The sequence below is a fragment of the Bubalus kerabau genome, chromosome 11, assembly GCF_029407905.1.
Source record: "Bubalus kerabau isolate K-KA32 ecotype Philippines breed swamp buffalo chromosome 11, PCC_UOA_SB_1v2, whole genome shotgun sequence".
Taxonomy (NCBI): domain Eukaryota; kingdom Metazoa; phylum Chordata; class Mammalia; order Artiodactyla; family Bovidae; genus Bubalus; species Bubalus kerabau.
In genome coordinates this window covers 89,394,983-89,410,206 of record NC_073634.1, presented here as the reverse complement: position 1 = coordinate 89,410,206, position 15,224 = coordinate 89,394,983, and the positions used below count along the sequence as shown (strand labels likewise).

At 50.6% G+C, this 15,224-nt stretch overlaps 1 protein-coding gene across 2 annotated transcripts; it reads left to right on the top strand.

The window, feature by feature from the left end:
* The first annotated feature begins 215 nt into the window (after positions 1-215).
* C11H2orf50 (chromosome 11 C2orf50 homolog) lies at positions 216-5,223 on the top strand. 2 transcript variants are annotated; one of them, XM_055539167.1, is made up of 3 exons: positions 216-457; positions 2,308-2,347; positions 5,032-5,223. In XM_055539167.1, exons 1-3 carry the CDS (start codon positions 216-218, stop codon positions 5,221-5,223), a joined length of 474 nt encoding a protein of 157 aa, XP_055395142.1. The 2 variants fall into 2 exon arrangements, with proteins under 2 accessions (XP_055395142.1, XP_055395143.1); XM_055539168.1 differs by lacking the exon at positions 2,308-2,347 and having other exon boundaries at positions 5,032-5,053.
* The last annotated feature ends 10,001 nt before the right edge of the window (positions 5,224-15,224 follow it).

Here is a 15,224-nt window from a genome sequence, read left to right as displayed (position 1 = left end):
GTCAACACAGACAGAAGCTCAGACACGACTGGGCTCCAACGCTCTCTGCAGCCTGGAGGGCCTGGTCCCCATTGGCCACTCTGAGCTCAGGATCCGGGGGGCCATAGAGCAGAACCCCTGCACAGCTCTCCTGGTGTGAATGCGGGAAAGCTCTCTGAGCTCAGGCAGGAGTCTCTCTCTCTCTCACACACACACACTCTTACACACTTGCACCCATGGGAAGCCGCCCCACTCCTGGGCTCCAGAGAACTACATCAGCTGAGTACCGACTGCCTTCAACCAGGCCTCCAGCCTCAGTCCCGTCCACTGCCCCAGGAGGCCCTGTGGTGGGCAGGGGTCCCACAGGTGGCCCCCAGGCCCCGAAAGCCAAATGGTCAGCCCTGGGGGCTGATGGTGTGCAGCGGGACCAGCTGTGGAGGGAGCTGCTGGAGGCTGAGAGGAGGAGCCAGCAGCGCTGGTGAGTGTCCTGCCCTGTCCCCTCCCCAGGGCCCCCCAGCCTAGCTCAGGGTCTAGGAAGCTTCTGGAGAAAGGGAGACCTGGGGGTGAGAGGGAGTAAGCCAGGTTAAGGGCACTGATAGAAAAGTGCTTGGGCCAAGGAGCGAGAGCCTGGACCGGGGGAGGTGAGAGAGCCCAGCATGGGCCCACAGAGTAGGGCCAGGTAGGCAGGAGGTGAGACCCCACCGTGTCCATCCTGGAAGCCTGGCATCCCTTTGCCATAATCCTTCCAGCTGGAGCTCAAAGGATGAACTGCGAGGGTGGGAGCCGGGGAGGTCAGGAAGCCGTGGCAGCAGCCTGGGGAGGGGCGCCGGCCCTCTGACCTGGCAAAGGGCGTCCCTTCAGGCATCATTCAGTCCAGAAGTCCCAGAAGAGCCGCCGCCGTGCCAGGCCACCAAAGGGGACAAGACGGGCCCAGGCCCGTCTCCACGGAGTCCTCACTCTCAGGACAAGGCAGCCAAAAAGCAACAGAGACACAGGCAAGAGCAACGTGCAGCTGGTGTCAGGAGGGAACCAATGGAGCAGAATGGCGTCTTGCTTTTCTAGGGGCTCACGGAGGCCTGGCTGGGGAGGTGGCACTCAGGCTGGGACCCGAGTATGAGAAGGGCCATGGAAGAGTTTGGTGTATTAAAAAAAGCAACAACATAAAGACCATGAGTGTGGCTGGGGTGGTCAGGAAGGGGACAAGAGCCTCAGGGTGGGGAGTAGGAGGAGGCAGCCGGGCAGTAACCCAAGTCCCAATAACTTTTTTTTCGAATGTCATGGGACACCCTGGAGGGTCTTAAGCAAGAGGCTGACTGGAGCTAGTTTACAGTCTAAGTGACCAGTGTGGCTGCTGTGTCTGGAACACATCGAAGTGGTGGGGGAGGGACAGTGGGGACAGAGCCAAGTGACATTTAAGAAACTGGCGATAGCCAGGCGAGTCCATGGTGGCCTGAGCTGGGGACCGGTGAGAGAATTCAAGTGAGATTTTTGGCGGTAGAATTAGAAATGCTGACGGATGGATTGGAGTCGGAGAGATGGAGTGTGTGTGTGTTGGGGTACAGGGGACATTTACAAAGACGGGGTGCCCCTGGTGCCATGACTCTAGGTCGTGGTGTTTGTTGTCTATGTGGATTGGGGCAGAGAAACCTTTTTTTCTTTTAAGTCTTGGAGAATTATTTGACTTTTTAAAAATAGATTAAAAATGAAACTGCCAGCACAGATAACGCCGTTCTTCTCAGTATCACTTCCCCACACCACCACCCACCTTCCTCTGCCGGATGCCCTGGAAGGTTACCAAGCTTTGTGGAAATGAAAGCTGGCTTTTCTTCACAAAAGCCCGGCAGACCAACCCCCACCCCCACCTGTCCCCTGCCACACCCGACCCCACCCCGGCAGAGGCATGGGATGAGATGGCTTCCGGTTTCCTGATCCACCTGCCACACCCTCTGCAATCAGACTTTCCTCTCTGTTGAAATGTTGATCCTTGGAGTTTGTTCCACTTAATGATTGTAGTTCCTCCATGATGTAATACACGCATTTGTGGCAGCAACTTATTCCCTTGAAATGGAGTGAAAGTGTTAGTCATGTAGCCATGTCCGACTCTGAGACCCCATGGACTGTAGACCGTCAGGCTCCTCCATCCATGGGATTCTCCAGGCAAGAATCCTGGAGGGGGTTGCCATTTCCTCCTCCAGGGGATCTTCCTGACCCAGGGATTGAACCCGGGCCTCCTGTGTTGCAGGCAGATTCTTTACCATCTGAGTGACCCTGTTAAAATGATGGTGAAAACATTGGAGGATCACACTGTCATCATGTTTTCCTTTCCAGGGCTCAGAACTGGAGTTTCCTGAAAGACTATGACCCCATGGTAAGACAAACCGTGCTCCCATCTGAAATGCTTGCACTTGGAGTGTTTATTCATGCACCTCATGTTTACTGAGGACCTGCTGGGTGCTAGATGCTGGAATGTACAGAGATGAATAAAATGCAACCTTGTTTCCAGAAACCCTGGATTTGATGGGAAAGAAAATACTTCTTAGAGCATTTAGAAATGGATTTTCCCCAGTGTTCCTTGACTGCAGTGAGATGAACTCACTGGAACTGGTCAGTACCAGCTGCTGACATGTTTCTCTCGGTCCGACGGTGTCAGCAAGATAGAGTGAGGTGAGGTTGGCTCCACAGAGAGGATGAGTCTGAGTGAACACATTTGTAAACAAATTCCCTGCATCTAATATCACCAGCTCGAATCCATCCTCCACGTGGCTACCAGAGTGACTTTTCTAAACTGCAAAACTCTCTCTCTCTCCCTGGTTTAAAATCCTTCCATAAATCTGCATTTTCCAAGATGGTTTTGGTTTGCAACACTTCCCATGATCCAGCCCTGCCTCCTCCCCTTCCTTGCTCACTCCACACTTTCTTTTATGCCCTTTCCACTTCATTAGACTAATGGCCTCCTATTCATCCTTCAAGGCCCCACCCAAGAGGCCCCTTCCTGGCAAGCATGGCCAGATCACCATATTCTTTACTCGCCAGCACATCTCACCCATTCCTTGGGTACATCGTGCAATGAGCAATCTTACCTGGCCATGGGCTCCCTCAGAGAAAGGACAAAGATGGCTTCATTGCTGAACACACACCCCCAGCTATTCTTTACCCCCCAGCACCCAATAACTATTTCGTGCTCAGTTCATGTTAGAGCAATGAGCAAATGAAGAATGATCTGGCTGATAAAAGCACGGTCAGAGAACCAAACTGGAAACTGAACAGTGTAACCAGCCAACCAAGGTGGTGGCCACACTGACACAGCGGCCCCTGTGGGTTTTAGGGATGGTTTGACAACTGTAAGACCAGACTTGTGGGGCTGCTTTTGGTCCTTAGATGGAAGATTTAGCTCACAGGATCTGAATTCCAACCTGGAGCCCCTGATTCGGGCTCCCAGGCTGCAGAGTCTCTCCCTGCCCAGGGCTGTGTATCAGCAACCTGACCCCTGAGACCTGTGCCCTGCCCAGAAACCCCACACCGTGGGGCCACCTCCGCACAGACTTTCCCAGGTGAGAGCTGGGATCCTGTTTCTTAAAAACTGGTCCTGTCACTTCGATTTGACACAGAGCAGCACAAAGTTAACCATAAACAAGGACAGGGAAGGCTTATCAGATTAGTCATAATCCAGACATTTACTCAAGGCATCCATCAGTTTACAGAAGGCACCAGGTAGCATGTTCAGGGCAGCACCCCTCCTAAGACCCCCCAAACTGGAAACAAGCCCAAATGTCCCCGTGGCAGAATAGATAAGTGACCTGTGGAGTATTCACACAACCACACCGCGGAATACCGTGTAACATGGAGAACAAAGGAGCCGCAGCCACACACGGGAACACGGGGGACTCTCACATCACATAGTGAGAGAAAGGGGCCGGAGGGCAGAGACAGGATCCATTTACAGTAAAGTTCAGAACCAGGTAAGCCAGCTCCTGGTGTTTAGAGGTCCAGACCAGGTCCCCTGGGAGGTGGAGACAGTGACTGAGGGTTAAATGTAGGCCTCTGAGGCGGATGGGATTCTGTTTCCTGGTTGGGGGGCAGGGGGAGTTGGGGGGCTGGGTTGAGCTGGGACTTGGGTACTTGTGTGTGTGTTGCCCAGGGAAAGGGGCTTAATTTTCATTCCGTAACTGCTTCCAAGCTGATAAGGGGCATCGTCCCTAAATTGGTGAAGCAACATAATTCTCCTAAAGAAAAGGGGGGAATGAGAAGGTAACAGGCAGGAGGGCTAGGGGTCTCCAAATGGAGGAAACAGGCTGCAAAGTCAAACATTTTTTATCTCTCTCTTAAGCGGCAGGAAGCGTCAGATTTTTGGCTTCCCTGGTAGCTCAGTTGGTAAAGAATCCACCGGCAATGCAGGAGACCCCGGTTCGATTCCTTGGTCAGGAAGATCTGCTAGGGAAGGGATAGGCTACCCACTCTGGTATTCTTGGGTTTCCCTTGTGGCTCAGGTGGTAAAGAATCCGCTTGCAATGCAGGAGACCTGGGTTCGATCCCTGGGTTGGGAAGATCCCCTGGAGAAGGGAAAGGCTTACCCGCTCCAGTATTCTAGCCTGGAGAAGTCCATGGACTGTATAGTCCATGGGGTTGCAAAGAGACACGACTGAGTGACTTTAAATGTAAATGTAATGTGTGTGTTAGACTTAAAGTAAAAATTGACCAAAGAAAGAAAACAAACCCCATGGTGCTCCCACCACGAATGGGGCAGCATCTTCAGCCGGGATGATGGAGAAAGAGTTAAATGTGGTCCCTCCCTCAGCCATTGCAGGTCAAGCAACCCAGTGAAGGGGTGTGGGAAGGGAAGCCACTGGGTAGGCAGCCCTGGGGGTGAGAAGGATAAAGAGGGTGTCTGTCTGGGCTGGAGAGTTGAGTTTGGATCCAGAGCAGGGTCTGGGGTCAGGCCCCCAGAGGATGCTTCCTGCAGAGGTCACCTGCCCCTCCCCCTTCTCCTCCCTGCTCAGGCCTCTCCAGTTGTCTTTCCCCCAGCAGATGACCCTCATGTCTCCCGGTCCTCAGGGCAACAAGAAGGAGCCCGTAAAGCTGCCAGACCACGTGCCTCGCTTCTCTGACACTGCCTCCACTTCCACGAACCGGGCCATAGGCAGCCGGGTGGACACGCCTCTGGGGAAAACCCTCATTGGCCTTGACTTCTTCTTCGTGGAAGGAGCCCGGAAGAAGAAGCTGGAAGAGGAGCTGCAGCCCATCTAAGAGGAGGGCCGGGTGGACACTGCTGGGGAGCCATCACCAGAGCCTCAGACAGCATCCCACACAAGCTGGGGGTCAGTATCTCTGAGCCCCACACGAGGTCAAGAGGGCTCCTGGCTCATCGTCACACCTGAGAAGGACAGGATTCAAGGGCTTGCCCAAGGCCATGTAACCGGCGATGGTGGGGCTTCGCTAGGGGTCACGGCCCACAAGAGGGGGCCGTGCACATGGTCAGGAGCGCTGACCGAACCTGCAGCCTTGGGCAGGTCACTGGAGCCTCCATTTCCCCACCTGTGACGTGGTGTTTCCATCGCTGATGTAACAGGTGACTGAGGGTCTGAAAACCACACATGCATGTTATCTTGCAATCCTGAAGACAGAAATCCAAAGCAGCTCTTGCTGGACTAACTAAACTGAAGGCATTGGTAGGGCCACATTCCTTTCTGGAGGCTGGAGGAAGCTGATGCCTGACCTCTTCCAGCTTCCGGAAGCTGTTCAAACTCCTTGGCCCTTGGCTCCTTCACCCTCAAGGGCAGAAATGTTGTTGTTGTTTTTCAGTTGCTTGTCATGTCCAACTGTTTGTGACCCCATGGATTGCGGCACACCAGACTTCCCTGTCCTTCACCACCTCCCGGAGTTTGCTCAAAGTCATGTCCTTTGGGTCAGTGATGCCATCCAACCATCTCATTTATCCTCTGTCACCCCCCTTCTCTTCCTGCCCTCAATCTTTCCCAGCATCAGCGTCTTTTCCACTGAGTTGGCTCTTCGCGCCAACGTGGCTCAAGTTTTGGAGCTTCAGCTTCAGCATCGGTTCTTCCAGTGAATATCCAGGGTTGAGTTCCTTTAGGATTGACTGGTTTTATCTCCTTGCAGACCAAGGGACTCTCAAGAGTCTTCCCCTGGAGAAGGGCAGCAATGGTATCTTCAAATCTCTCTCTCTCTCTACCTGCCCCCCCTATCTTTTAAGGACCCTGTGACCACACTGACCCACCCCAACATCTGGGATAATCTCTCCAGCTCACAGTCCTTAATTTAATCACACCTGCAAAGTCCCTTTTGCATGCAGGGTCCCAGGGCGTAGGACATGGACGTCTTTGGGGGGCCAGTTTTCTGCTACCACATATAGGGATAAAATGGCTGATTTTGTCAGGTTGTTGGGAGGGTTCAATGAGTTACCTTGTGTGATTGTTTACAGCAGTGCCTGCCACACAGCGGGAGGGTGTATTTGCCGCGGATGCCCCTCTCTGGGGAGGGCGAGCACCGTCCTAACACCGTCACCCGGGGAAGACGTGGGTCCTCAGACAGAAGCTGCCGCGAGGGTCGGCTCTCCAGTCGGCGTCTCCATCTCTTTCGTTACCCATGTCATGGGCAGGGCGGCCAGGGTGAAGCTGGAGTGAGGGGAGCCTGCCTACAGCGGATCCCAGTTGAAACAGTGCTGGCCACCCCAGGGAGCCCGTGACCAGGATCCATCCTCTGTGCTGCGGGGCAGACAGGGAGGCACCTGGCCTGGGCTCGGGCCAGAAAAGGGAGCAGGATTGCCTGGGGTCCAGGCGATGCTCACGTGGGCAGGGCTGGCCCAGGGTCTGGAAGGAAGGGCCACTCCCTGAGTGCTGATCTCCTTTGCCTCCCAAGAGCAGTGTCAGTGGCCCGTGTCCACTTTATGAAGGACGGTCTGGGTCACTCATGTCCAGGGAAAAATTGCAGTTAGGACTTCTTTCCTCTTTTTGGTTAAAAAACAATAGTTTTAGGGACTTCCCTGGTGGCCCAGTGGTTAAGACGCTAAGCTTCCATCGCCTGGGACATGAGTTTGATCCCTGTTTGGGGAACTAAGATCCCACATGCCACACAATGCGGCCAAAAATATAAAATAATAAAGGTATATTTTAAGCAAACAAGCCAGTGTGCTAGTCCTGCTCTTCCTCTTGGTCATGTAGCTCGGGCTGGATTTTCCCTCGCTGTGCAGATGTAGCCTTGAGACAAAGCCGTGGCCCAGGGGCCAGGAGCAAAACAGCCGGTGGTCTTGTCTCCACAGCTGAGGAGTGGAGAGGCCTTGGAGGAGGTGAGAGGGGGTGCACAGGTGGGAGGAGCTTGTGAGGGACATGTGTGTGTGTGTGTGTGTGTGTGTGTGTGTGGAGCAGAAGTAAACAAACAGAAACAGCCATCATCCACATTTCCAGTGGGAAGCATTTAAATTTATTCCTTCGTTTCTTCCTCTTGTGTGTGTGCTAAGTCACTTCAGTCCTGTCTGACTCTCTGCAACCCTATGGACTGTAGCCCACCAGGCTGCTCTGGCCATGGGATTCTCCAGGCAAGAATACTGGAGTGGGTTGCCATGCCCTCCTCCAGAGGATCTTCCCAACCCAGGGATGGAACCCAGGTCTTCTGCACTGCAGGAGCCACCAGGGCAGACTTTGCTTCTCATAACAACCCCCAAAAGTTAGCAGGCAGGGAGGTTATATTCACGAGAGGCTAAAATCCCGAAACTCTGGAGACAAAGCCCAGGTCTCTGGGCTTTCTGCTGTGTCTTTTGCAGGAGCCCAGGCACCGCCTCCTGAAGAGAGAAGGAAAATGGACCAGGGGAGAGAATGGCCACTTTTTCTGACACTTTCGTGGGCTTTTTTCAGTTTCACAGCTAACCTTAAATGTCACTGTCATTTATGTGTTTGGAGTCCTTTATTCCTCTCAGCAAACTTCAGTATCATTATGCCCTAAGGTGGATAAAACTGAGGCACAGAAAGGTTAAGTCACTTGCCCAACAGCACACAGCTGCCTACTTCCAGAGACTGACTATCGGCCTGAGACTACACTCATTCACTGCACAGTACTGACCTCCGTAATCCTCCAAAACTTGAGTCCCCAGTATTTAGCAAGATGCTGGCAGGGATTGGGGGCAGGACGAGAAGGGGACGACAGAGGATGAGATGGCTGGATGGCATCACTGACTCGATGGACGTGAGTCTGAGTGAACTCCGGGAGTTGGTGATGGACAGGAAGGCCTGGCGTGCTGCGATTCATGGGGTCGCAAAGAGTTGGACACGACTGAGCGACTGAACTGAACTGAACTGAACTGAGACCTTTTCTGGAGAAGGCAATGGCACCCCACTCCAGTACTCTTGCCTGGAAAATCCCATGGATGGAGGAGCCTGGTGGGCTGCAGTCCATGGGGTCGCTAAGAGTCGGACACGACTGAGCGACTTCACTTTCACTTTTCATTTTTATGCATTGGAGAAGGAAATGGCAAACCACTCCAGTGTTCTTGCCTGGAGAATCCCAGGGACGGGGGAGCCTGGTGGACTGCCGTCTATGGGGTCGCACAGAGTCAGACATGACTGAAGTGACTTAGCAGCAGCAGACCTCTTCTGCTCAAGGACAGTCTTTGGGTCCTTGGAAAAGGGGGACTGTTTCCCAACCTGCAGGATCCTCCATCACCACCAAGAATAGGTCTTCGGTGTTATCAGGGGTTACTCAGGACACCCACTTCACTGCCAACCCTTGACCACTGCAGAGTGTAATGGAACAAACCAGGCCTGATTCTGTAATGAGACAAGGTCACCCACAACAGGACACAGCCCTCTGCACTTGGACTTGGAGGCTGCAGCCATCTTTTTCAGAATCTGAGAGGAAACTGGGTTCCCTGTCCAATGTGAGATCAAGTGCCTGGACAAAAGTCAGAGGTCAGTACAGTTAGGGTCAAGGTCACATCAAGGTAGCATCACAGGACAGCCAAGTGTACCCAACCCGGACTGGGCTGGTCAAAGACAGCTGTTGGCGGCTCCTTAAAGACTCGATTTACATTTTTTCTATAAGCAAGCTCCATTTTACGTTTATGCCCAGAAAACAAAAACAAAAAAGCTATTTCCATTAGAGAGAGTATGTCAAAGAGGCATTCTGGGAACTCCCAGGAAATGAGAGTAATCAAGGTTAAATAGGATGCAAGTGGTTGAGCCGCTGCAGACTGGAGGGACCCTAGGGGAGCGTCTCTGTCTGCCCTGGGCAGGGGGCGGGGGCTCAGGCTCACCCGGCCTCACCACTTCCCTGGAGTACAGTCACTGACAGAAGTGAGATGTATTGGGCACAGAGTCTGTGCCTGGCCCGTTACCCAAACCATCTCCTTTGTAAGTATTATTGCCATCTTCTCCCAATTTGGAAATTAAGCCAGGGACTTTATCACCCTGGCCCAGTCCTACATCATGCAGCATCCTCCTCTGCAGGGCTCAGTTGGGGTGAGGAGGTAGGGGGACAGATTCCTAGGACGTCCCTAGCTCAGGGCTCCTCTGAGCTCTGAGCCTTCTGTGAGCCCTGAATCTCCCAGCTTCCAGGGGACCTTTACGGAGTTGGTACAGCAATGCAGGGGGACACACTAGCCCGTTTCTTGCTCACAGGTCCACATGAAGCTGACATCATGGGACCCATGGGGGAGGAGGCTCACCCAGGGAGCACTCCCACCTGCCTCATATAACCTGAGGGGAACTGGAGAAACACCAGGCTCCCTTCAAGACATCAAGGTCATAAAAGACAAAGGAAGTCTGAGGACATGACCCAGATCAAGGTGACCAGCTCCCGAGTCAAACAAAAGCAGCTCTAAAGGACACCTTGAGACTAAGTATTAGATAATGGACTAAATATCGGATAATATGGACTAAAGATTAGATATCAGCTTAAACTTGCACAAGGTGATAATTATACCTGGATATGTAGATGAACATCCTTGTTCTTACAAGATATATGTTATTTAGGGGTAAAGCATCATGGGTTCAATTCAGTCGCTCAGTTGTGACCGACTCTTTGTGACTCCATGGACTACAGCACACCAGGCCTCCCTGTCTATCACCAACTCCTGGAGTTTACTCAAACTCATGTCCATTGAGTTGGTGATGCCATCCAACCATCTCATCCTCTATCGTCCCCCTCTCCCGCCTTCACTCTTTCCCAGCATCAGGGTCTTTTCAAATGAGTCAGCTCTTCACATCAGGTGGCCAAAGTACTGAAGTTTCAGCTTCAGCATCAGTCCTTCCAATGAATATTCAGGGTTGATTTCCTTTAGGATGGACTGGTTGGATCTCCTTGCAGTCCAAGGGACTCTAAAGGGTCTTCCCCAACACCACAGTTCAAAGCATCAATTCTTCGGCACTCAGCTTCCTTTATAGTCCAACTCTCACATCCATACATGACTACTGGAAAAACCATAGCTTTGACTAGACGGACCTTTGTTGACAAAGTTATGAAGCTTCATGTCTGTAACTAACTTGTAAATGGTTTAACAACAACAACAACAATGTGGGTGGTCTGTAGGCGAGTGATGGATAAAGCAAAGGTGGATAAAAATGGTAACAACTGATAAACTTAAGAGCATATGGGTGTGCACTGAACTATTCTTGCAAGCTTTCTACAGGCTTGGGGACCTTCTAAATGCACGTATGAGAGGAATGGCCCCTGAGCTGATGGTTCGCCTACTGATGAGACGGACTGAGAATGGAGTCACTCAGTGCTTGATGCCAATGTTCCCTGGAAGGTATTTCCAGCCAGCTGCGGTCAGGGAGCTGCCTGGCTCTGCTCAGCTGTGTCCCAGGGAGTGGGGTCAGGTTCACGTAACAGGCTGTGAACTGTGCGGACAGGGAAGAGCAGACTTCTTTCAGATGGGGACACTATTATGGGCTGCAGAGATATCCCAGTGGGTGTGCATGGAAGAACACCCCCACACCCTCCTGAGGACACAGAGAAGCCCCAAAGATCAGCCATCATGCCCGTAAGATGTCCCAGCTGGGACGTGTGTGGCCTTCGGGACCCACACCTGACTCCACCCAGGGCCGCCCTCCTCCACAGCTCCAGGAGCAAAGCCAGTGTCCACAAATCCCCAAAACATTTTGCTAGTTTGCACATTACCATATTTTGAGCACCAACTGTGTTTCTCTCAATAACCTTAGGAGGCAGGTATGGTTGTTACTGTTGATGTTGTTTCAGTCGCTAAGTTGTGTCCAATTCTTTCACAACCCCATGGACTAACTCACCAGGCTCCTCGGTCTATGAGATTCTCCAGGCAAGAATACTGGAGTGGGTTGCCATTTCCTTTTCCAAGGGATCTTCCCGACCCAGGGATTGAACCCTTGTGTCCTGCGTCTCCTGCATTGGCAGGTAGGTTCTTTACTACTGAGCTACTGGGAAGCCCTTGGGTATGGTGATCCCCATTTTAAAAAGAAGAAATTGAGACCAAGGAAAATCAAGGGCTGGCCCAAGATCATATAGCCTGTAAAGGCCAGGCTGGGAGGACAGTGGAGGCTGACAAAACAACCAAGTCCTGTCTCACACATCCCAGGTTTCAGAGACGTCCCTGGGGCAGCCAGCACTCACAGAACAGCAGGGATGGGCCAGGCCCCAGGTTGGAGCAGCTCTCCTACGGCTGGTCCTGGGGCAAAATGACAAACAGAGTCTAAGATAGAGGGAGGGAAAAGAAGGAGCCAGGGCCATGTGCCAGGGCAGGAACTCCCAGCCAAGACCACCCCAAAATGGGAACAGCCTCCTTGCTTCAAGGGATAAGCGGAACGACTTAATGAAAGTCAAGCACCTGGGCACACAGCAGGCACTCAACAGATTCCAGACACATCTATCGCTGTCACTGCTGCTGTTGATCATCAGCCTTTGATGCTTGCAGGAAAGCTCTTCACTTCAAAATAAACAAATGGGACCTAATCAAACTTTATAAGCTTGTGAACAGTGAAGGAAATCATAACAAAACAAAAAGACAACCTACTGATTGGGAGAAAATGTTTGCAAATGATGCGACTGACAAGGCTTAATTTCCAAAACATGCAAATAGCTCATACAACTCAGCATCAAAAAAAAACCAAACCACTCAATCCAAATACATGGGCCAAAGGCCTAAATAGACATTTCTTCAAAGAAGACACACAGGTGGTCAAAAAAGGACATGAAAAGGTGCTCAACATTGCTAATTACAGTACTGGAGAAATGCAAATTAAAACTACAGTCATTTCACACCGATCAGAATGACCATCATCAAAAACTTCACAAATAATAAATGCTAGAGAAGGTGTGGAGAAAATGGAACCCTTTTACATTGCTGGTGGGAATGTAAATTTGTACAGCCGCTATGGAGAACATTATGGACTTTCCTTAAAAAACTAAAATATATCCTACTTCTGGGCATACATCTGGAAAAGATGAAAACTCTAATTTGAAAAGATACATGTACATGTTCAAGGCAGCACTATTTACAACAGCAAAGACAGGGAAGCAACCTAAATGTCCATTGACAGATGGGTGGATAAAGGAGATGTGAGAGATATATACATGGGATATTACTCAGCCATAAGGAAGAATGAAATGACGCCGACTGCAGCAACATGGATGGACCTGGAGACGATCATACTAGATGAATGAGGTCAGACAGGCAAAGACAAATATTTTATGATATTACTAACGTGTGGAATCTTAAAAAGAGTATAAATGAACTTATTTACAAAACAAAAACAGATTCACAGACATAGGGGGAAAAACTATGGTTCCCAGAGGGGAAGGATGGGAGGGAGAGATATATTAAGAGTATGGGATTAAGAAAAAGACAGTATCACATGTGAAATAGATAAACAGTAAAGAATTACTGTATAACACAGGGAACTATACTCAGTAATTTATAATTTTTACTGGAAAAGAATAAAAATATATTTGTATATGAATCACTTTGGTATACCCCTGAAATTAATCAGATCAGATCAGATCAGTCACTCAGCCGTGTCCAACTCTTTGCGACCCCATGAATCGCAGCACACCAGGCCTCCCTGTCCATCAACAACTCCCGGAGTTCACCCAAACTCATGTCCATCGAGTCGGTGATGCCATCCAACCATCTCATCCTCTGTCGTCCCCTTCTCCTCCTGCCCCCAATCCCTCCCAGCATCAGAGTCTTTTCCAATAAGTCAACTCTTCACAGAAGGTGGCCAAAGTATTGCAGTTTCAGCTTTAGCATCAGACCTTCCAAAGAACACCTAGGACTGATCTCCTTTAGAATGGACTGGTTGGATCTCCTTGCAGTCCAGGGGACTCTCAAGAGTCTTCTCCAACACCACAGTTCAAAAGCATCAATTCTTCGGTGCTCAGCTTTCTTCACAGTCCAACTCTCACATCCATACATAACCACTGGAAAAACCATAGCCTTGACTAGATGGACCTTTGTTGGCAAAGTAATGTCTCTGCCTTTGAATATGCTATCTAGATTGGTCATAACTTTCCTTCCAAGGAGTAAGCGTCTTTTAATTTCATGGCTGCAATCACCATCTGCAGTGATTTTGGAGCCCCCAAAAATAAAGCCTGACACTGTTTCCACTGTTTCCCCATCGAGTGAAGAGGAACTAAAAAGCCTCTTGATGAAAGTGAAAGAGGAGAGTGAAAAAGTTGGCTTAAAGCTCAACATTCAGAAAACTAAGATCATGGCATCTGGTCCCTGAAACTAATACAATATTGTAAGTCAACGATATTTCAATAAGATTTTTAAATTAATTTATTTATTTTAATTGGAGGCTAATTACTTTACAATATTGTGGTGGGTTTTTGCCATACATTGACATGAATCAGCCATGGGTATACATGTGTCCCACCTTCCTGAACCCACCTCCCACCTCTCCCCATCCCATCCCTCTGGGTAGTCCCAGTGCACCGGCTGTCAGTGCCGTTTCATGCCTTGAACTTGGACTGTCGATCTATTTCACATATGATAATATACATGTTTCAATGCTAGTCTCTCAAATCATCCCACCCTCGCCTTTTCCCACAGAGTCCAAAAGTCTGTTCTTTATATCTGTGTCTGTTTTGCTGTCTCACATATAGGGTCATTGTTACCATCTGTCTAAATTCCGTATATATGTGTTAATATACTGTATTGGTGCTTTTCTTTCTGACTTCACTCTGTATAATAGGCTCCAGTTTCATCCACCTCATTAGAACTCATTCAAATGTGTTCTTTTTAATAGCTGAGTAACATTCCATTGTGTATTATGTACCACAGCTTTCTCATCCATTCGTCTGCCGATGGGCATCTAGGTTGCTTCCATGTCCTGGCTATTATAAACAGTGCTACGATGAACATTGGGGTACACGTGTCTCTTTCAATTCTGGTTTCCTCAGTGTGCATGCCCAGCAGTGGGATTGCTGGGTCGTATGGCAGTTCTATTTCCAGTTTTTTAGGGAATCTCCACACTGTCCTCCATTCAATATGATTTTTTTAAAGGAATTTCTTTGCTTCCCTATTTTACTCTTCCCACATGACATAACTGTCCACTGACTAACAGTCTAACCAGGGTGGAGGCCAGGGCTATCCCTGTGGCACGTGCCAAAGCAGGAACTGCTTGCACCAAAAGCATGGGATCTGAGCATGAGCTGGGTTTATTGAAACCATGGGGGACACTCAGTCAACTGTCTAGATTCTCTTTGCAAGTGAAACCTGAAAGTATACCTCTACATAACTGAGACTCCATCCCGGATCCAGGGTGAGCAGGCGTGCCCCTCCCCGCCGCCTCTCTCTCCTCCTGAGCCGGCTTCTCCTCCCTGCCCCATGACCGGGCACCTTTATGCCCTCTTTCCTCTGCTGCCCTCAGCTGCTAACGAGACAGCCCAAAACTGAAGAACTGCAGGTCCGTGGCTAAGTACAGCCAGTTCCCGGCATTCAGAGCAGCAGAGGATTTCAGAAGAACAGAGAGAGGTTATGGAGAGCAGGGAGCACTCTTGGCCCTGAGATGATTAACGACAGCATCGTGAGGTGACGGCGGGCTACTCCTCACTGTCTATGCCACTCTGCCCGTGCTTGGTCCCCAGAGCCAGCCCGTCACTCTCTCTTGCCCACGCCCCATGTCCCGGGCCCTCTCCAGCTGCCCCTGTCTGCTTTCCGGCCACCTCCTCAGCCCTGGGAGCCCTGCAGTCTGGTCGGAGCACCAGAGCCCCAAGAGCTCACAGGAAGGAGACGAGAAGCCAGGACCGACCCGGCCAGGACTTCA

What these genes read in the sequence shown, in the direction of transcription:
- C11H2orf50 (XM_055539167.1), top strand. Translation starts at nt 216, where the DNA reads ATGGGAAGCCGCCCCACTCCTGGGCTCCAGAGAACTACATCAGCTGAG. An exon ending in AGGAGGAGCCAGCAGCGCTG is followed by an intron (nt 458 to 2,307) that starts GTGAGTGTCCTG and finishes TTTCCTTTCCAG; the next exon opens with GGCTCAGAACTGGAGTTTCC. An exon ending in TGAAAGACTATGACCCCATG is followed by an intron (nt 2,348 to 5,031) that starts GTAAGACAAACC and finishes CCCGGTCCTCAG; the next exon opens with GGCAACAAGAAGGAGCCCGT.